The sequence below is a fragment of the Fistularia commersonii genome, chromosome 21 (assembly GCF_037954325.1).
Source record: "Fistularia commersonii isolate RoL2024-O1a breed Wild chromosome 21, RoL_Fcom_v1.0, whole genome shotgun sequence".
Classification (NCBI taxonomy): Eukaryota; Metazoa; Chordata; class Actinopteri; order Syngnathiformes; family Fistulariidae; genus Fistularia; species Fistularia commersonii.
The window spans coordinates 11,645,083-11,665,126 of NC_141304.1; the positions used below are offsets into that span (position 1 = coordinate 11,645,083).

Sequence of the window (20,044 nt, forward strand, 5' to 3'; positions counted from 1 at the left end):
GTAGTGCTGCCGATCTGGTGATTTCTGTCGAGGCTCTGTAATCAGAATTGGAATTAAACTATTTGTCCCTGAGGAGCAATTGGGGGTCTTATTTCCAAGATTCAAAATAATTATGTATAATTAAAGCTCTTGGAACATGATTTTATTTTAAGCTGAGTTGACCTTCGTGTTCAACGTGACATAGACTCTTGTTGATTTTAATCAGGTTAAAATCTTCTTCTCCTTTCGGCTTTTCCCTTCAGGGGTCGCCACAGCGAATCAACCTTCTCCATCTAACCCCATTCTCTGTATCCTCCTCTCTCACACTAACTACCTTCATATCCTCTCTCACTACATCCATAAATCTTCTCTTTGGTCTTCCTTGAGACCTCCTGTCTGGGAGCTCCAATTCCAGCATCCATCTGCTATATTCACTATCCCTCCTCTGTACATGAGCCAAACCATCTCAGTCTGGCTTCTCTGACCTTCTCTATTAAAACATCTCCAAAACATCTAACATGTGCTGCCCCTCTGATGGACTCATTCCTGATCTTATCCATCCTGGTCACTCCCAAAGAGAACCTTAGCATCTTCATCTCTGCCACCTCTAGCTCTGCCTCCTGTCTTTTTCGTCATTGTAACAGTTTCTAGTCCATACAGCCTCACTGGTCCCACTACTGTCTTGTCCACCTTTCCTTTCGGCTGATAGTCTTCTATCACATAGTACCCCTGACACTTTTCTCCACCCATTCCACCCTGCTTGAACTCTCCGTTGCTCTGGACTGCTGACCCCAAGTACCTGAAATCCTCCAACTTCTTTACTCAGGTTAAAATCAGGTTCTGAAATATGGAGCTGGCGAAGCACAGCGGGATACATTTGACTGGAGGAGAGAGGTTTGTCTGATTGAATACCAGCAGGTCCAAAGTCAGCAGTGGTTACAGCTGAAGAAGATTTGCACTCAGACTTTACATAGCTGCCAGCATCTGGGTTTCAATCAGTAGCTCTGAAATTATAGTTACAGGCCAATATATATTTAGTAATTTTTGATACAATTTTTCTGTTTCATATTTACTTCTTTTTATATCTCAAGGTTATCAAATGATAATCCAGAGCTGTTTCAAGTACTGAAGGAGTCAACAAGATCTCTCTGAAGAGACATGCAGATGATATTTATTCTTTTGGCTGAAGTACTGCAATTTCTTAATTCTAATTCATTTAGCAGATAATCCACTCCCCATGAGTCAATGATTGACTAATGTGGTGACTTTCACCAAACACGCAGTTAATGTGAAAACATTTGTCATATCTCATTAAAGCTGTCTGAGTAAAACATTATCATTTTGCACATTTAATCAAACTGTAAGGGAAAAAAAACTCAAAACAAATACAAAGGAAGCATTTAAATTCAGACTTTGAGGTAGGCCAGAAACACTGCAAAAGAAAGATCTCGGCTAAAAGAACATGTGCATGATCTGGTCATGTATTCCCGATGTGTTTCATCACCACAACCTCTAATAAATGCAACATGGCAGCTATCATCACATTATATGTGATATAAAGGACTTTGGGTGATCAAGGTGCCAGTTTGCCTTGAATCAACATGATTTGACTTTCACGGATACTGTCTTTGATATTTCAAGTGTCTTCTTGTGCCAAAACACCTGGGTTTTGGTCTCGGCATTCTTCACCATCTTTGGCAGGGGCTTGACTTTTGGGGCTGACGACTCCTTTTTTTTGATGGTATCAGCCAGCTGTTTTGCCGTTTGACGATTGGATGACTTCAGAGGACGAAGTGGGCAGGAATGTTTGATCTGGAATCCCTCAACCAGTAAGTTGACTCCAGTTTGCTGTGGCGCTTCTATTGCAGCCTGGAAACATGATTGATTGTCATCTGTTCAATCAGAGAAATATATAAAACAATGATAACACAGGAAAAAGTTCTCCTGACCTGCTTGTATATGAGCTGAAAGTCTCCCGTGTTTGCAGTGCGGTCTGCTTTTCTGTCCAGAACAACACGGAGTGTGTCCTCCTGCACAGCTGCGCAGAGGTGTTCAGTCACGGTCGTTGAAGCAGCCATGCTAGGACTGGCATTGATTTCAAGGAGCCATGGTCGGAGGTCACAGCCTAAGGAGGAGGGGCGAGATCTTACCAGTGAGGTCATTTTCATATAAAATGTAAATATGCAAACAAAAAAGAGGGCATTTTAGTATGTAAGTAGTAAGCTGTGAAAAAGGCAGATTTTAAAAAGTTTGCATTATCATTTGTACCTAACATGAAGTCAGCGCCATAGAGTTCAAAGGTGTTTTTGCGTGAATCCACGAGATCCTGTGTTGTTTGTACTGCATGGATGACAGCCTTCTTCATCCCTGGGACCACCACTGTGTCCCACAGTGTCTTTTTACCTTGACTGGACAGGAATTTCTTGAACTGATCATCTGACCACATGTTGTCGGCTGGGATGATGTGATGGCGCAGTGGAGAAGGCCTCAGATGTTTCTGGATGGAGTTGTTGCACAGGTGGACAGAGCTGAACAAATGGAATTATTTGAAGCAAAGCATGGAGAATTATTAGTCACATGAAGATATAGAATTACACTTTTGATTGGTATTAGAAATAAATGACACCTTCCTGTAAGTACTCAAAGTGTTAGTGACTTTTCCTTTTCTCTTATTTTCATTATCTTTTTTCCCCCATTTTATTGTATTATTTCTTTCCTCCCAAGACACCAAAAGAACACCAGGTCAAGCATTACAGTAGAAAATACAGCAATATTATGTCCAGAATTCTATCTTTTTTAGTCCTCAATAACAATGCATCCAGTATGTGAAAAACAATTGTATTATATTAACTTGTGATCCAGATAAGCCTGACTGGGGATTCCCCACAAAAGAGGAGAGAAAGCTAAAAAGTAAGTGTTACAGGATGAGGAGGAAAACAAGGCAAATGCAAAGTGAGGCCAAGTTTTTAAAACGCCCAGACGAAAAGTGCAGTATAAGAGGAGGCTTAAGTGGGGACATTAGTCCAGCACCCGAATTCCACGAATTCCAAAGCAATTGCATGCATTGCAATTCCAAATGAGCAGGGGAAATCAACATAAAGCACATTTTGAAAATCTCTCCCATGGAGGACTTCCAGTGAATTTGATTTTTTTTTTTGTAAATGAAGAACATCAAATACAGTGGTAATGAATGGAGATATTTCATAATTTCTGGACTACATTTTATTCTCTCAATTTAGACAATCTAGTTTCTAGTTTTCCTGCGGCTCTCTCACCTGTCTAGTGTGTCGAGTGAGTAAGGCTGTGTAGCAAAGCGTAAGTAGCACTTCTTGTAGAACCACACAGTGAGAGGGTTCCAGTCTGTGACCAAAAACCACTGGCGCACATCAAATTTGGTGCCATGGACCAGCAGGGGCTGCTCCAGGTATTTCTGCACCACCCACTTGCTATCTTTGATCAGGGTTAGATCACTGTCCACCAGCCTGAGGATCTGATCCAATCGCTTGGCACACTTGATGCCTAAGAGAGAAGGAAAGCAGGATGGTCTGTCATGTTATTGTCTGGTCTTGTTTCTGATTGGGTCTAGAGTCTCACCTCTGCCCCTGGACTTAGCTCCCGGTTTGATGATCCAGATGTTATAAATGCCCTCTATGTCGTGCTGTGGCCTGACTTCTGCAAGCCTCTGCAGTACTTTCTCACAACAGGTGGCCAAAGTCGTAGTCATCTCAATCTGGGCTCCATCACTGAGACACAAAGAGCAGGAAAGGTGGAACTGCAATGAGGATGGAATTTATTTTACAAATCCATTAGCCCCACCTCTCACAGACACACGCTACTCACTGAACAACAAGGTAGTAACATTCAAGAAAGTCTGTCCACTCGTCCTCAGTCAGCAATTGTGGTGTGTCTACGCCTATGTCTATGTCGGTGTGTTCCAGACATTCTAGGAACTCCTGACATACTCTGATTGCCCTGTCAACCAATTTTGAACAGACTACAGGTCTTGACGGTTGTGTGCATTCCACCCTTTGATCTGAAAAACCAAGAGAAAAAAAAAATCTGTATTTATAAACCTTTAGTACTTAGCTATGTGTTGAAATTGTTCTCGTTGAAAGGGCTGAATGCTGTTACTTGTTTCCATTGCCTCGGCATCCTTCTCCATCGCCACTATGTACTTTAGAAGACTGATGCAAGCAGTCCTTCTGTAGTCCTCTACAGAAATAGAGATATTAGATATTTTCAGATTCCTCTTACGAAGCAGCGAAGAGATCCAGCTAAACACCTAAAGCCTGACTGAATAAAAACTAAGATTCACCTCACGTGATTTCAATATGATTTCACCCAGGTATAATTTATGTTGCAGCGGAAAATTGACAAGGGATAGATAATGTCTGTATTCTAGTCAGGTTTACTTGTGTAAGGTCTTGGAAAAAGACACTAAGTAACAGTCTCAACTGTATGGGGATGTGCAAAGACACTGTGAATCAAACTATTTGGTATATATGTTTGGGACAACATCAATGTCCTCCCCTAAACCTAAAGGATCCAATTGCATCCAGGCAGATGGTGCATTACTTGCAAAGAAAGTAAATCGGTCAAACTTGCACTGAAAATGTTTTTTGAGCAAGAATGTATTATTTCTACTGCAGCCTCCATGGCTCTGGAGAATGAGGTAGATGCAAGAAGAGGCAGATAAATGTTTAAGCAAAACACCCCTGAGATGCAAATTTACACAGTAACAGTGAAATCACATTACCTCTCTATTTGGCAAATGTCATAGGTTACATATGTTGGGAGTTTTAATTTGAAAACTATGGGCATGGCAGAATAATACAGGAGTGAGATCACAATCGCTCTTATCATAAATAATCACATGAGGTGCGTGCATTATAATCCTGTGTGAATACAGTTTAAGAGTCATTCAATGTGCTGAATAAGTAACGTAGCAAGTAACCTATGAAAGCATTCTTCTCATCCTTCATCCCTAGTCGGTAGCAACGGGGGAAGAAGGTATCTGGATCAGCTGTATCAAACCAGTGCAGGCTCCTCAGGTTCACACACAGTCCCGCCTGTAAAACAGAGTACATGTGAGAAACTGGAAAGGCGTCTTTTGCTAAAAATATACATCTGAGAATGCACTGTAAATGTACCTTGGTGGTGAAGCTGCCTGCTTTTGCAAAATGATTGATAATCTGCTCTTTTTGCAAGTGATAACTGTTGACGGCATTTCTACTGTTCGTCCAGTAGAAATTGACCTTTTCATTCCGCAACAGTCGAGACTGAGAGGAGGAAGAAAACTAGATTTTGCAACTTTCACAATTTTCAGCATGGTAATAAGTGCATCAACTATTACCACATGCCTGACTTTACACCGTAGGTAGGCATGCGTAACACACATGTAAAGTTTACAGGGCCTAGTCACTGTATAGGTTGGATAGTGTAACAGATATTCCAATAATAAAAAAGTGAGTTTTCTAACTAAGTATACATATTAAATTATATTTAATTATATAAAGGATAGCAAATCACTAAAAAATATAGCAAATCAAAATATATGACTATGAAAGGAGATTTCTTTGAAATGTATTATTATTGAAAAGGTCTTGTGATTTCGGATACCAATCCTGATATGATGTAGACACAAAACTGAAAAAAAATCAGATGAATATAATGACAATGAATTCTAATATAACCCAGAACCAGTATAACGTTTTTTTTTTTACCATCAGATCATACAGTTCTTCTAGATCTTCCTCTTTTTCAACATCATCTGTGTTGTCTAAGCAAAAGAAGTAATGTTAGAATGAAGCTTTTTCATGACATAGCTTTACAGCATATACATTTCAAGAATGACTTGGGGGATATAATAAAGAAATGAATAAAAAAAAAGTTTAGGCTCACCATCATCTGAATCACTGTCACCGGAATCATTATAGCTGCTTCTGCTCTCATTACAAGGTTGAACATGTGATTGGTTTGGGCGGTGCAGGCGTTGCTCAACCCAGCCTCTGGCCCTCAGTGCTGCTCTGATGACAGGGTATGGACCACGGATACAAAACACTTTCTGCATCTGAGATGACACACAGCACTGACAGTAATGAGGAATGACCTTTTTGCTGAGAAAAAAAAAACAACTTTTGGTTTGATTAAGTTGTCATAAGTGACCTTGACAGTTTTGTCCACAATGGCCTTGGCTGTCCTCAGTCTCTCTGCGGTAAGAGCAGGTAGGCTGATAGCTCGTCGCCGGCTTTTGCCTTCAAAAGCTGAGATGCACACAAAATGTCAAATATTATATGCCTCTGTCTGCTAATACCAACTCAACAATTACAATACAATTTGATTCTAAAAAGTGGTTGTTGGAGAACTCATTGGGGATGCCTACCACTTGTCAACTTGCAGGTTGGGTCCGCTGGTTTGACGGATTTCGATTTCATATTTGCTGCGTTGTTGGGCCACAGCTGTGTCCTTCTGAGGCTTCGACAGGTCTTGTGCATCTCCTGCATCATCACCAAGAGCACTGATTTGTAAAGCTTAGATAATTACAGGGGGGATCCCAAATCTTATGATAAATTATTTCCTATCAATATGTATATGTGTATGTCTTTGAATTTACTGTGAAAGAGGACACTGTGATTTCACAGGCAGAGGCACCTCGTATAGCACTGTGCAACTCAGACATCTCAGCAACAACACATACAGTGCTTCATGCAAGCAGCGCACCACCTTCATAAAAGAAATCGTGAGGTCACATCTGGGGACCTGTGAAAGGAGGCGGCACTCTGTGAAAGAGGAAACTGTGATGTCATTAAGCTTGGTACGCTAACTGTAATGCTGGGTCAGAGCACGAGGCCTTCAAGTATGAAACCAACTAAAATTTAGTCACCATTTAGTTACTGAATGGTGTTGCCCCATTACAGATGATTATAAAATGTGGTTTGCAACTCTAAGCGGTGTCCACAAATTGCAAGTTTATCAAAATGTAGGAGGAAAAAAAAAGATTAAATTATTCAATTAGCACTCAGTGGCTTTACTTTATATGTGTACAGATTAAAGCAGAGCATCTTCAGTTTGGTGCCAAAAAAGCAGGCCATGAAAATGTAATAAACGGCGTCTGTATTCAAATATTTGGTAAACCATTATCAATGTGATCTCATGGTTAATTCAGAATGTCAATGAGCTGGTTTATGAATGGCAAGAAGTGTGGAATTAGGACTTCCTTAGTTCTATCTAAGAACATTCAGCATCAGTTTTAGGATGATCATAAATCTCAACACATATATATTTCAAATCAAGAGATAGAGGGCAGATATAACAATATGTGTGTTATTCCCTCTGTTTCCAACCATAGCCTGTTAGATGTAAATATAGGTTAGCCTATATGAAAACAGAGCTTATCAATTTGCTCCTATCCAGTCACCGGAGTTTGGATGTTGATTTTGTGTCAAATAAAGGATGTGAAGCCATGCAATGAAACCTAATAAGAACTACTAAACTTAAGTTGCTGACAAAACTGAATGTCAATGCTGTATTGTGAACTTAAAATCCACTTTCCAAGCCACCAAATCTTAACCATCACACAATTCCATATTTTAAAATTATTATTATACATTTTAATATTATAAAATGTTTCTTTAACTTAAATTTGACATTTATGCAATTTCTCTCAGACAATGAAGTCACCCATGCTGGTTCTCTCACCACAGTGTACGTGCATTGGACTGCATCAATCAGCAGTCCGTCGTCCCTCCAGCAGACTGCCTGGACTCGGTGACCTCCATCAGAACACTAGCTCTCATCCATCAAGGTAGTCCTCAGATGTTTGGCTCAGTCCACAACTGACTGCTGCAGGGGACACAGTTGAGAGTTCCTCAGGACATCGAGCGTTGATAAAGGTGTGTGCAGTGGCACAGATACAACAAAAATTAATTGGACTACAACTTCCATGCATCTCTTAGACTGGTGTCATCAAAAGCGTTGAACAATAAACTATCTCAAATTGCTTTACAGGAGAGGCTTGGCTACACCTGTCCAGTCTTCACCCAACAAATGATACTCTTGTTTCCCTTCATCGGTTGGACTGGAAATACAACACACCTTGGTCAAAATCCAACACTGTTTAATTTCCAAAGCACATGTAACCTTTGTTTTATTTTGACACCAACAGAGATCACATCTCTTGTAAAACAAACTACAACCTCCTCATTGTCATTCTCTGTAAAAAGAAATGATCTGGTGAAGTATCACAATGTCTCATCCTGTGAAACTTGATATTCCAGTGAACTTGAGACCATTTAAAAACAAAAGCTGTTAATGTTTAAGTAAGGTCTTGGCTCTTTTCCTGGCGGACGTTCACCGGTAAGAATTTACATTGTTGGGGATGGAGTTTCAAAGGCGTGATCACGAAGCCCGCCTCGACCTGGTTTCTGTTACCAAGGCGACCACCTGAGGCGCTGTCGACCACCTTGACATCAATTACAGCAACATACACCGAACACATGGACATATACAATGTTTTAAAAACGAATGCACAATAGTTTTTGACACCCGGGTGAACACTGACCGCCACTGGTGCTACGGGACACTAGTGGAAATTGAGCTACTGTGAACACAGGGTGAAGAGACATGTGTATGTTGTAAAAGAGGGCATGAAGTTAGTTGTTGCAGGAGAAGAGGATACAGATAACATCATTAGATGGAGGGAAATGATTCACAGTGGTGACCCCTGAAGGCAGTAGCTGAGAGAAGAGGAACAGGATGCACAATAGTAATGCTAATAACACAATTTGATCAAACTTATTGAAAATTTCCCCTCATAGCTGTTAATTGTAAACCCCGTAATAGCAGATTTAAAATACTCTCCAACGCCTATTAAAACTATTCTTTTTTTTTTTCAATATTAGTCAACAGTGTAGCACTCATGATGCTCTTGAGCTGGGACACCGCCATCTTAGTTCCGCTATACGTCACCAGATCACGTGTGCACTCGCGCCCTCAGCCTGTGTTCGGACAAGTCCTCGAGCCTCCAGACAGGGAGGGGGCGGAGACCGGAGAAGAGCCTCCACTAGCCCCGGAAAACGGCTGCCGTAAGTGGTCGCTGACTATTTACCCATCGGTGCCGCGCCGGAGGTTAGCTAAAACCTAGCTAGTTAGCTCTCTTACCCTTTGAACGGTTCCCGTGGTAGAAGTCGGCAGTTTTAACTCGTCCGCCCCTCGAAATGTGTGGAAGAACCGCTTGCACCCTGGCTCCCGACGAGGTGAGCCGAGCCTGCTCGTACCGGAGCCGGAGCGGCCAGCGTCGGCAGCCCGACTGGAGGGAGGGGGACGCGGTCAAATACCGACCCTCGTACAACAAGAGCCCCCAGTCCATGAGCCCCGTCCTCCTCTCCCAAAGACACTTCGACAAGGTAAGGGTCGTTTTTTTTTAATTAATTTAATATCGAACCGGTGTTAGTGGGCAGCATTTGTTTTGGTAAACACTGAGGGCTAGCGGGTGTTGTTAATCTAATTAAGTCAAGAGCATGTTAATCAGAAGGCACCAATTTCCTGATGACACCATCCATGTAGAGCAGGTCTGGACCACACTCTCTTAAGATGATTTACAGAAACTAAACATTTCCCCAATGAGAAAGCACTTGGCGATAATGGCAAAGAAACATCTGCCTTTTACTGGGCTTCTGCCTCAACCAGGTTGTGGCAGAAGGAGAGACAGCCAAGGAGAAGAACAGGTAGAAACCAAGAGTGTGATAGAGACTGAGGTGGTGTGAGGGTTGGAATGGACAGGCAAAAAATGATCTCATATTCACTAAAACAGTAGCATTAACAGTTTCATGGTTCTACTAATACATATAATAATTGTTATAATATTGAGATATTAAATGAGGTGGACGCCTGGTGGGATGCTGCAGTAGATCAAGCCACACCATCTGGGATCCTGTGAAATGAGACAACCTACAGGCTTTCATGCACTATCATGCATTGAAGAAGGGATACGAGCGCAGGGTAGGAGTGGGAGGAATGATAGAATTTAGTGTGAATTCAGGTGACCAGTATTGCTGTGACTTCCGTGCCATTGACAAATGCTGAAGATGAGAGGATGGTAGGCGCGCACACACACACACACACACACAGGAGGTGGTAAACCATATTCAAACAAGTTAATTTAACTGATCCTCAGAGATATGTGCACTTCCCCATTTACACATCCTTCTTTTTTTTTTAAACCAGAGTGGCGGCAAAGTTGGGTTCTGGCAAATTATAAGCAAATTAGCAGGCATGTCTCATTTAGTAAGGTCACCTTCCAAGTTCTCTCATTTTAAGGTCAGTTGGGGACTTTTGGGAAGGAAGCCAAAATTTGGACAAATTTAGATCCTTATGACCTACATGGTATCATGGAGCAGGGTCTTCTGTCTCCTAGGAATATTGTAGAATATTGAGGAGATAACAGATGGTCATCACACAATATATCAAAGTTCAAGAGACCTCTCAGCTGGATCCTTTTCTGTCAGTAAACCCCCAAGAGCACTGGCTTCACCATGGTAACAAGCCATTCCTCTCATTTACAGCTAATAAGAATGATAATTCTTACCGAACTTGATCATTAAACACTTGATTTGTATTTGTGTGAATATAAGTTGTATTTTAATGTACTGTTTTAAATGCACCGATTTGTAATGTGTCAGAGTAATAAAGTGAGAAACTGGACTTGGCCCTCTCACCATCTCAATGATGTTAACTGTCAGCTTCCCTTACTCCCATGAAGATAGTTTATTAAAAAATAGCAATGAAAAAGGAAAATAACAATAACCTTTGTCACTTATGTCAATATTTATTACACTATCTACTTGAAATTAATGTGAGATATATTGCCAACGTCTTTCTGAATTTGAGTTAACCACCTATTTGCCCTTGTAATATTTCATGATTTTAAAAATATTCATGTGTGTAATGAGTATCACAGTTTTGGTATAAAAATATGACATGAGATTTTGGCTCTATATTTTCACAAAACCACTCATTTTGCCCCATTTCCCATTTTTGACTGACAACATGCATCCTATCTGGATGGCTGTCAAAGATACATCATCACAGCACGAACTGTGAGAATTTGCATCGATGTCATTAAAAGAGTTGGAACAGTCAGAAAATGTTTCTTCTTGTCCACCCTTGCTCTTTGTAGGATGCTGCTGTGGATGAGTGTGTTCTGGCTACGATGCGATGGGGTCTGGTTCCTTCTTGGTTCAAAGAGAATGACCCAAATAAGATGCATTATAACACCAGCAACTGCCGTAGTGAGAACATTTTGCAGAAGAAATCTTACAAGGTTTGTGCACCTTGGGTTGCTCCTGAGCAGTAAACTCCTGTTTTGTCTCAATTTTTGGTGTTTGGCGCTCCTGTGTCAGCACATGGGAGCATCTCAGACCATTTTTGTCTTATTTCCTCCAGGAACCCCTGAGAAAAGGACAACGCTGTGTCATCCTGGCTGATGGCTTTTATGAGTGGAAGAGGCAGGAGAAAAACAAGCAGCCCTTTTTCATCTATTTCCCTCAGACTCTGGAATCCAGTCAGGGGAAGGAAGAGGATCAGAAGGACTCTCTGCCCTCAGCTGCCGATGGGCATTCTAAGACGGTGTTCAATCCAGAAGGAGCCTCCCCAGCCTTGAAAGAGGTAGGTACTTTTTTGTTTGTTTGCTTTATATCACCTGTGCCATAAATACTTGCTTAGATTTGAAACAAATTCTAAGAATATTGTAAAAGGAGTTACCTCAGCAGAATATATCCTTTGTCGGTGAGGACCAAAGCAAAAATGTACAGATGTCCACCAGGTGCTTCCGCAAATTCAAAGCTGAAGCACAAAGCCCGACTTGGCTGTTGCTTCCCTGCAGTCAAACAAAAGTTATTACAGCGGGCTGGGTGATCTGGAAAAAATTACATCACAATACATTGATTTTACATGCACAGGTGTGGAAGATGTAATTAACTATGCAACACACAATTTTTTCCAGCTTATTAAAATCCCATTAGTGTTTGAGTGCTTGTAAAATGTTTCTGCAGTGCTGGATTCAGCTATCTGACCGAGCTGGCTTTTAAATTCTTTAATTTTTTATTATTATGAATGTTAAAATCTCTTGTCATATTTTCAAATGTTAGTTGATAATTTTTGACCGGTGCTATAACATTTAGCTGATTTTCAAGGTCATTTTTGAGGATTTAGCAATTAGCTTTTCTTCCAATGAGTCTGTCAAACGTTCGCAAATAAGTTTAAAATAACGACTTTAAACATTAGACATCGTTTAAATATACCTAATCTAAAAGACACAAGATATTTAGCTGAGAATTTACTAAAGCTTTGGTTTAAATTGAGGTTTACATGTTTTTAAACATAGGATTATCAAATGATTCTATACCAATGTTCAACCCTACTGACATAAACATTCTAGTCCCACCTTCGACCATAACTTTCTACCTGTTGTTTATATTAGGAAAGCGAGGAAGATACTGAATGGACTGGTTGGAGACTGCTGACAATGGCTGGACTGTTTGATTGCTGGACACCTCCAGGTGGTGGAGAACCCCTTTACACCTACAGCGTGATCACTGTTGACGCCTCCCCGAACCTACAAAGCATCCATGACAGGTAAGGATGGAAGCTTGAGAGGACAACTCTCCTTTTATGATACAGGTTTGTACGACAGTCCATATGACTGACTGTGTTTCAGGATGCCAGCCATCTTGAGTGGAGAGGAAGAAGTAAGAAGATGGCTTGACTTTGGGGAGGTGAAGTCACTCGATGCTTTAAAACTGCTCCAGTCAAAAAACATACTGACTTTTCATCCAGTTTCTTCGTTTGTCAACAACTGCCGCAACAACTCTCCAGAGTGCCTTCAACCACTGGATGTGAACAGCAAGAAGGTAGTGGATTTACTTGCGATTTACTCTGTTGCTGATCACCTCATGCTGTGTGAGCTGATAACACCTGACTTTGACCCCCAGGGCCCAAAGCCCACTGCCAGCAGCCAGATGATGAAGACGTGGCTGGCTGGCGCCGCTACAAAGAGGAAGAAGCCAGACACGTGTGACAGTCAAGAGCAAGAGACAAAGCCAGAGACTCAGTCAAAGTCTGCACGACCACTTCAGCAGTGGCTTCAGGCATTCAAGATTCCAAGGATCAAATGAAAAGTGGACTGAACTGGAGCTGAAGTTCATTTCAAGTTATACACCGCTTAGCTATGTGTTCTGAATGTTATTTGGAATAAAAATCTAATTCTCAAATAAAACAACCATCCTGTTGCACAGTGAATATCAGGAATAACCAAATGCTTTATTCAAGACTTTTTATTACCCTTATTACTTGAAATATTTTGAAACAATGTAGATGCTATGTATTTACCATATTAATAATATAATGATGAATGCCATTACTCCCCCCACACACATTTTTTTTTCTCCAAAGTTACAGTATGTAAGCTATGTGGTCGTCTAGAATGCATTTCAAAGTTTTAACATAACAGACAGTTAAAGATCTGATTGGTTAAAAAGAAAAGTCAAGCACTTGTTTGATTTTGCCAACACGAGCAAATGCCGGTCAGATATGGAGATTTACAACACAACGTCTGCACTCCCCATCAAATGTTTTGAGAGGCTTGCAAATATACAAAGTCTTGCAATACTTGACAGTAAAAAGAAATGTACTAGCTAATAGTACTATTACGACTGATATTTAGAGTTAAGCTCTTGCTCCTCTCCGGGACTACAAGGTAGAAGACATGCCATCTTAATTTGGTTCATTTTCTGTGTCAAATGTACCAAAGGACACTGATTATGAGATACCCCTTCATTTCATTTCTCCAAATAGAGGAACAGCACTTATACTGAGGAGCTGACTTTTGATTCACACTAACCTGAGCTACAACTGTATTTCTTGTGGCTCCAAAATGAGATGTCTGAGCAAATCTTCCATTATTTTAAGTGACAGCAAAGTGCAAAAAAAGAACAGCCTGTACACTTGATGTACTTGTCAAATCACCTATCTATGTGCCAAACAGCAGGCAACATCTTACTGAAATCCAAACATTCTGGTCCTTCACAACTTCATACTGATTCCCAGATAATTATTTTTTTCACGGCTTCATGAGGTAAAAGTAAAACAATCGTAACAAATGTTTTTGAGAGGGGAACTAACTTAAGCCACAAGACAAATGAGTAAAATGAGGGGAGCAGTGTTTCCTCTGTTCATGGAGCAGTGACAGGCTACTAAAGTAAGACCACCATTGTGTAAGGTACTGATTTAAAAAAAAAACAAAAGAAAAAAAAACAAAACAAAGTTTGTCCAAATTACTCAAACACAATCATGTAAAGAGGTAATGCTTTGATTTAGAATATTCCAAAAATAAAAAGCGTCGGGAAATCAAGACTGGGTGTGAAAGCAGCAAAAAATACACAGAACCGGGAAAAATGACAACCGCCCCAAAATAGCCACCATCATGAACTAATCGGTGGAGAAACACTGGGAAGTGATTAGCATCACGTATGTCAATGCCAAAAGGTTTCCTTAAGGTGCTCTTTGGGCTTGGAGACTTGTATGTTTTATAGAAAATGTGTTTCCTATCCATTGGGAGGTGGGCGCAGCATATTTGTGTAGTAGTATACTCTATGAGTGGGATGCCGCGGTATTGGGCATTGGGGTTGAACACAGGGGGCCATGGGGAAGAGGAAATATATATAGACAAGGCAAGACAGGGTGATGCGGGCAATGCGGTCTTCAGAGTCCTCAGCAGCTACAGGTCTCTGCTGAAGGCTTGGCTCGTTCGTTCCTGTCCAGCTTGATCGGCTCCGGGAACTCATTGTACAGCTCCACCTCCGTCTCCTGAAACATCGTGGAGAGAATGTCTCAATCCACGGCCCTGACCTGAAACAATAAAATCCGTGTCGCCGCTCACCCCGGCCGATCTGTCTTACCTGTTTTAGAGCATTGCGTGCGATAGTCTGAAAGGCCTGCTCCACATTGATTGCCTCCTTGGCACTGGTTTCAAAATATGGGATGTTGTTCTTGCTCTGACACCAGGCCTGTGCTCGCTTGGTTGTTACCTGAAAAATAGTGGAGCTGCTGTTAGTTACAATGAAATCAATGTTTTCTTGAAAAACAAACACATGTAACAACTAGCAAATGCTACTAAAAGTCTCTAATATCTCTTCACCTTCCTAACTCTTTGTCCCTCCAGGTCCAAATTTTAGGTAATTGCTTGAAAAGGTCATTCCTGATTTTCAGATCATTTGAAAGTTATTTACAACAAATCTAAAATGAAAGTTCAAAGACTCCAAGGATATTTTTGGATTTCATACTTTTCCCACGGCAGGACAACAGAATAAAATGTTTTTTGGTACGTGATTCTGATTACTTCAACCAACCTGTCGGTTCTCGAGGTCAATCTTGTTGCCGAGCACCACAAAAGGGAAATTCTCCGGGTCTCGAGGGCTGGCCTGGATCAAGAACTCATCCCTCCAGCTGTCTAGAGTCTTGAAGGTGTTGGGTGCCGTCACGTCAAACACCAGGACGCAACAGTCGGCTCCACGGTAGAATGCAACCCCGAGAGACTGAAACCTCTCCTGCCCCGCCGTGTCCCAAATCTGACACAGAATCAAGTATATGTCAAAGGGAATGCAGAGTTTTGCGAATCAGACAGAATCCTTACAGTAAAATATGAATAGAGATGCCTTCTTCTACAGGCAGTATCTAATTTGATAACCTGATCCAGCTAATCAGCCAAAGCACAATGGATGGCAGACTATGGGACAGGAGGCCAACCTCCAGTCAAAATAAGTACATTCAAACAGATCTTACAGGTTCACCGCGATATGAATCACTGTTGACATGCTTCCCTATTTAAAAGAATAGAAACAAATCTATTTTCTAACAAAACCACTGAGCGCATTGTTTTACACAGTTCACCCGTGAAAAATATCCTCTCCAGAACATTAATGCCAAGTTGATAAAAAGATGATGCAGTTTCTTGCAAAATACTTATTTCTGATTTATCTGTTGCTGAGACAAAAAGCTAACAAATTTTGCAATTTTTTTTTCCAATGAATGGAGCTCAGTTACGATCACCCAAACTGTGTTTTACAGCTCATGTTGAATTATAGGGGGTCGAACACTCACTGTAATGTTGGCATTGCGGGGGGTTACTTTGATTCATCTCACTCTCTAAAATGAAATCTGAGGGTCAAGAGAGGCTCAAAATTTTAAAAGGCCATACATAGGGTTCAGACAAATAATCTATGTCAACCTTGCCTGGGGAAAAAACTGAGGAAATTTACAAGACTCAGTCTGAAAAAATAAATCATTTTTGTATCAACTTCAAAAATGGGGAGCAGAAACAACAGTAAAGTTGTTACCATGGTGAGGGAATGATATATAAAGTTTTGCTGCAATCGGGGAGGTTTTCACGAAAGAGTTAATGATCAAATCTGCTCCAAACTTGAGTCACGATAATAGCAGAAACCACAGCTATGAACAGTGACATTTAGATGCTTGTGCTTGTTGACTCGTCAAGTCAAGACTGAAAAGAATGTCACCACACAGTTTTTGACCACTGAGTCTAGAAGTTGTATCCAAATCATGGCTACCGAAAATGAGACCGAAATGTAAAAATTACGGGATCTGACAGTTGGTTAATGATGAGAAATGCAAAATATGAGCACAGGGTTCTAGTGGAATTTGTTTCCTCTATACCTGCATCGTGACAAGCCTGTCATCCACCATGACTTCTTTCGTCAAGAAGTCTGCGCCTATCGTGGCTTTGTATTGGTTACTGAACTTCTTATTCACATACTGGTTCATCAGTGAGGTCTTCCCGACTCTAGACAGAAAAGAGGGAAAATATTCTGTAAATATCCATAGTTGTAGCCAAGCAAATGTAATGAATATCCCATATTTTTGGATGGTGTAATTTTTTGTGGTTTTGTTTTCATACTGGAATTGATAGGCATAGGCAGATTAAGGTTTTGGGAGAATTTGCGAAAAAAAAAATCCCCTTCATCTGCATATCACTTTTTTCATCAAATTGACCCAGCGCTGCCATGGCAGTTGAGACACTTGGAAATTTGAAAAACATAAACAAAATTACATCAAACTTATCAGATATCTATTTGACATCAAGCAGGAATTTACCCCCAGCAAATCCATTTACGAGCAGTATGCAAAACAATGACTAAGAAAATATGAGCATATTGGGGGGGGGCTTTGAATTAGCAAAATGATGAACTTTTAAAAGCTATTTTAATGATACTGTCTACTTTCTATTCCTGCCTCTGACATTCAGCTTGAGCTTGTACATACAACAAGGCACTTCACACACACACACACACACACACACACACACACACACACACACACACACACACACACACACACACACACACACACACACACACACACACACACAAAACCTAATATATTGAAAAATGCGCACTGAACACATCAAATCATATTATCATATTAAATTCCCCCTCCCATAATACCCTGCTCTATGATTAGAGACGCATAAAAAGGGCCTCTGTGTGTGCTTTGGTTGATCACAGCGACCTAAGAATCTAATTAAGTCTCAGCTCCACAATAACCTCTAACACGTCAGTCGGCACTTCGGGGCCGTGGGGTTTTGGCCCAGCATCACTCACCCAGAGTCTCCGAGGATGATGACTTTCAGTAGTACTTTCTTCCTTGATGTCATTGTGCCGCAGCTGCTGAGAGAAAGCAAGACACCAGGAAGGGGAGAGAATAAGAAGTCGGGCTGAAGTCCACCCTTGCGATGGTCACCGAAAGGATTCTGCCTCGTCCCCGCAGATGAACCTCTCGACGCGGGTCGAACTCTTTACTGCGCGTTTCTCTGAATTGACCCTTCGGTGAAACCAAGTGAGAAGCCTCTTTGCGACAAGAACGCATGCAATAATAGCGCCCGGTAAATGCGAGGGATCTCAATACAATTCGTGAAACAAACTTTCACAATACAAATGTGCTCAACAATGCTGCCGCTGTGACATCTGCTATTTTTGTCCCCAAAGTCGGTCAATTCTTTAGAGGGTTGGGGGGAAAAAAAAACACTGATTTTGAGATATTTGAGCTTTTGAAACCCATTCAATAGAACAAAACAGCATTGTCCTGGGGAGCATTTACAGAGGGGTTGTATAAAACTTTATATTTAATAGAAAGAACATGCAGAGTGGATGGGGGGGCATGGAAATTTGGTCATCATTAGACATCTGTGCATTTAGCATTGCATTCGGCCGACTCCACTAATCCAATCCTCCAAATCTAACGACACAATGAGAGATAACCAGTTTCTCTTTCGCTACAGTCACATATCTTTAAGATGACGGCCTGAAGAGCTTGGATTTTGAACTCAACTCCCTCTCCGTGTAAAAAAAAAACCTCACAGACTCTCTTGTTATCCTCATCTTTGGGCCTGTTTAGGAAATCCCATCACGCAGGCTGCCTATTTAACAACAATAAACCAGCGATTACAGCCATGGTGGCCAAAGTCCAAACTCTTATTTCTGTTGCGTTAAATAACAGAACGGTTCGAGTTCGACGCCGGACCTATTTTTTTAAGGGGGGGGCACAAAAAAAATCGATTGCGTCCTTCAACATGTAATCTAATCTTCAGAAAATAACGATCGACGTAATTATTATTATAATAATCATTTTTATTAACATGAGCTAAAAGCGTTATCGGTGCGGCGCTATAATCTGCACCCCATGACAGTGTGTCAGGGACTGATCACATGGTTTGAAAACACACGACTAACGGAACCATGACTTGGCAGGCATGATTAGCACCGAGTTTGGCTTCTGACACGATCGTGGTTTTAAAAAAGGAAAAAAAATACCAGCAATCGGAATAAAAACACCCGTCTATCTACTCGTAAACAACACCTCGTTATAAATAGTACACACTGTCCTTGCTCTGTTTTGAGTGTGTGTACGTGTCTGTGTTATGTATTGTTAACGCGCTGGGAAAAAAAATGTTGCTCAGAGAGCTAGCCTCTGCAGGCAAGCGTTGAAACACGGTGTAATGTGAATCTTGAGATGCCGAAAACCAAACAGAAACTTCTCACGATCGTTTGGCTGAGAGCCTTTCTAAAAAAACATTTCGGTGTCCAGTGACAATTAACATAGTTAATTTCAGCTTAGCGTACGATTTGTTAGCAGAGCAAAATACATCGAGACATGCAACTTTGCAGGCAGAAGCAACATGCTTGAGGTTTAATATAGAAATAAGAGTTGATTTTAGTACATACGAACCGACCTGGACGTCGATTCCGAGGTTGGAAACTGTCAAAAATCGACTTTTCCTCTTGACTTGATTTTCAAGCGTAAGCTAACCCGCTAGCCGGCTAACAGGCGAACAGCTCCTCCGAATGTTAACAGTGGCAAAAAACCTGTTTAAAGCGTCGACAACAAAATCGCCCAACACAGCCGATCCCGCATCCGCTCCTACTCGTCGAAAATGCCACTGTCAACGCTAATCTATATTCCTCCCCCCTCGGGTAGAACACGCAATTCAGTAAAAAAAAAAACCCGATCGGTTTCGTCTTGTGCCGTTGACGCTCGCTTTTTTTCCCGTCAAGCTAACGTGCTAACAACTAGCCAGGCGAGCCACTTCCTCCAAAACAAGGTGGTGACGTCACGCGGCGGCCACGCCCTGCCCCGCCGCTCAGGCCGGGGTGACCGGAATAACAACCTGCAACAAATAAACATTTTGCTTAATCCTTTTTTTCTCCTACCCCCTCTTTCTCTTTTTATTCTGATCTTGCTAGTCACGTGGTTTTAGATAAATGCACCGCTCAATTGATTAAGATAACGAAGGTAAAAATAATTGAAATCTGCCTCTAGCCAGTCGTTTGCTGCGTGAATTGTGTTTTCATAAATATATGTATATATATTGCACTAAAATGTGAAGGTGGCAGTGATTAGACACGCAAAATAAATCATATAATGGCATAAATTGCATATTCCTTTTAGATAAAATATGTCTTCTGTCTTGTATCCTCTCTGGATTCTATGGTCTGAA

At 41.1% G+C, this 20,044-nt stretch overlaps 3 protein-coding genes across 4 annotated transcripts; 1 reads left to right on the plus strand and 2 right to left on the minus strand.

Moving 5' to 3' along the window:
- Positions 1-1,406: 1,406 nt before the first annotated feature.
- Positions 1,407-6,471, minus strand: LOC147222313 (tubulin monoglycylase TTLL3-like). Its single transcript, XM_086168646.1, has 13 exons — positions 6,362-6,471; positions 6,145-6,242; positions 5,881-6,049; positions 5,703-5,758; positions 5,130-5,258; positions 4,934-5,048; positions 4,111-4,191; positions 3,820-4,012; positions 3,574-3,722; positions 3,255-3,498; positions 2,248-2,507; positions 1,929-2,104; positions 1,407-1,848 (listed from the first exon to the last, which is right to left on the minus strand). The coding sequence occupies exons 1-13, from the start codon at positions 6,411-6,413 to the stop codon at positions 1,576-1,578; spliced, it is 1,995 nt and encodes a 664-aa protein (XP_086024772.1). The 5' UTR covers positions 6,414-6,471; the 3' UTR covers positions 1,407-1,575.
- A 2,541-nt stretch (positions 6,472-9,012) lies between these two features.
- hmces (5-hydroxymethylcytosine binding, ES cell specific) lies at positions 9,013-13,291 on the plus strand. Its single transcript, XM_086168933.1, has 6 exons — positions 9,013-9,383; positions 11,156-11,299; positions 11,422-11,643; positions 12,458-12,612; positions 12,695-12,887; positions 12,969-13,291. The coding sequence occupies exons 1-6, from the start codon at positions 9,195-9,197 to the stop codon at positions 13,149-13,151; spliced, it is 1,086 nt and encodes a 361-aa protein (XP_086025059.1). The 5' UTR covers positions 9,013-9,194; the 3' UTR covers positions 13,152-13,291.
- A 4-nt stretch (positions 13,292-13,295) lies between these two features.
- On the minus strand, positions 13,296-19,640 carry rab7a (RAB7a, member RAS oncogene family). Of its 2 annotated transcripts, none has more exons than XM_086168934.1 (6): positions 19,280-19,640; positions 17,652-17,714; positions 16,708-16,834; positions 15,384-15,602; positions 14,934-15,062; positions 13,296-14,841 (listed from the first exon to the last, which is right to left on the minus strand). In XM_086168934.1, exons 2-6 carry the CDS (start codon positions 17,702-17,704, stop codon positions 14,746-14,748), a joined length of 624 nt encoding a protein of 207 aa, XP_086025060.1. In that variant the 5' UTR covers positions 17,705-17,714; positions 19,280-19,640; the 3' UTR covers positions 13,296-14,745. The 2 variants fall into 2 exon arrangements, with proteins under 2 accessions (XP_086025060.1, XP_086025061.1); XM_086168935.1 differs by having other exon boundaries at positions 17,652-17,717.
- Positions 19,641-20,044: the final 404 nt, after the last annotated feature.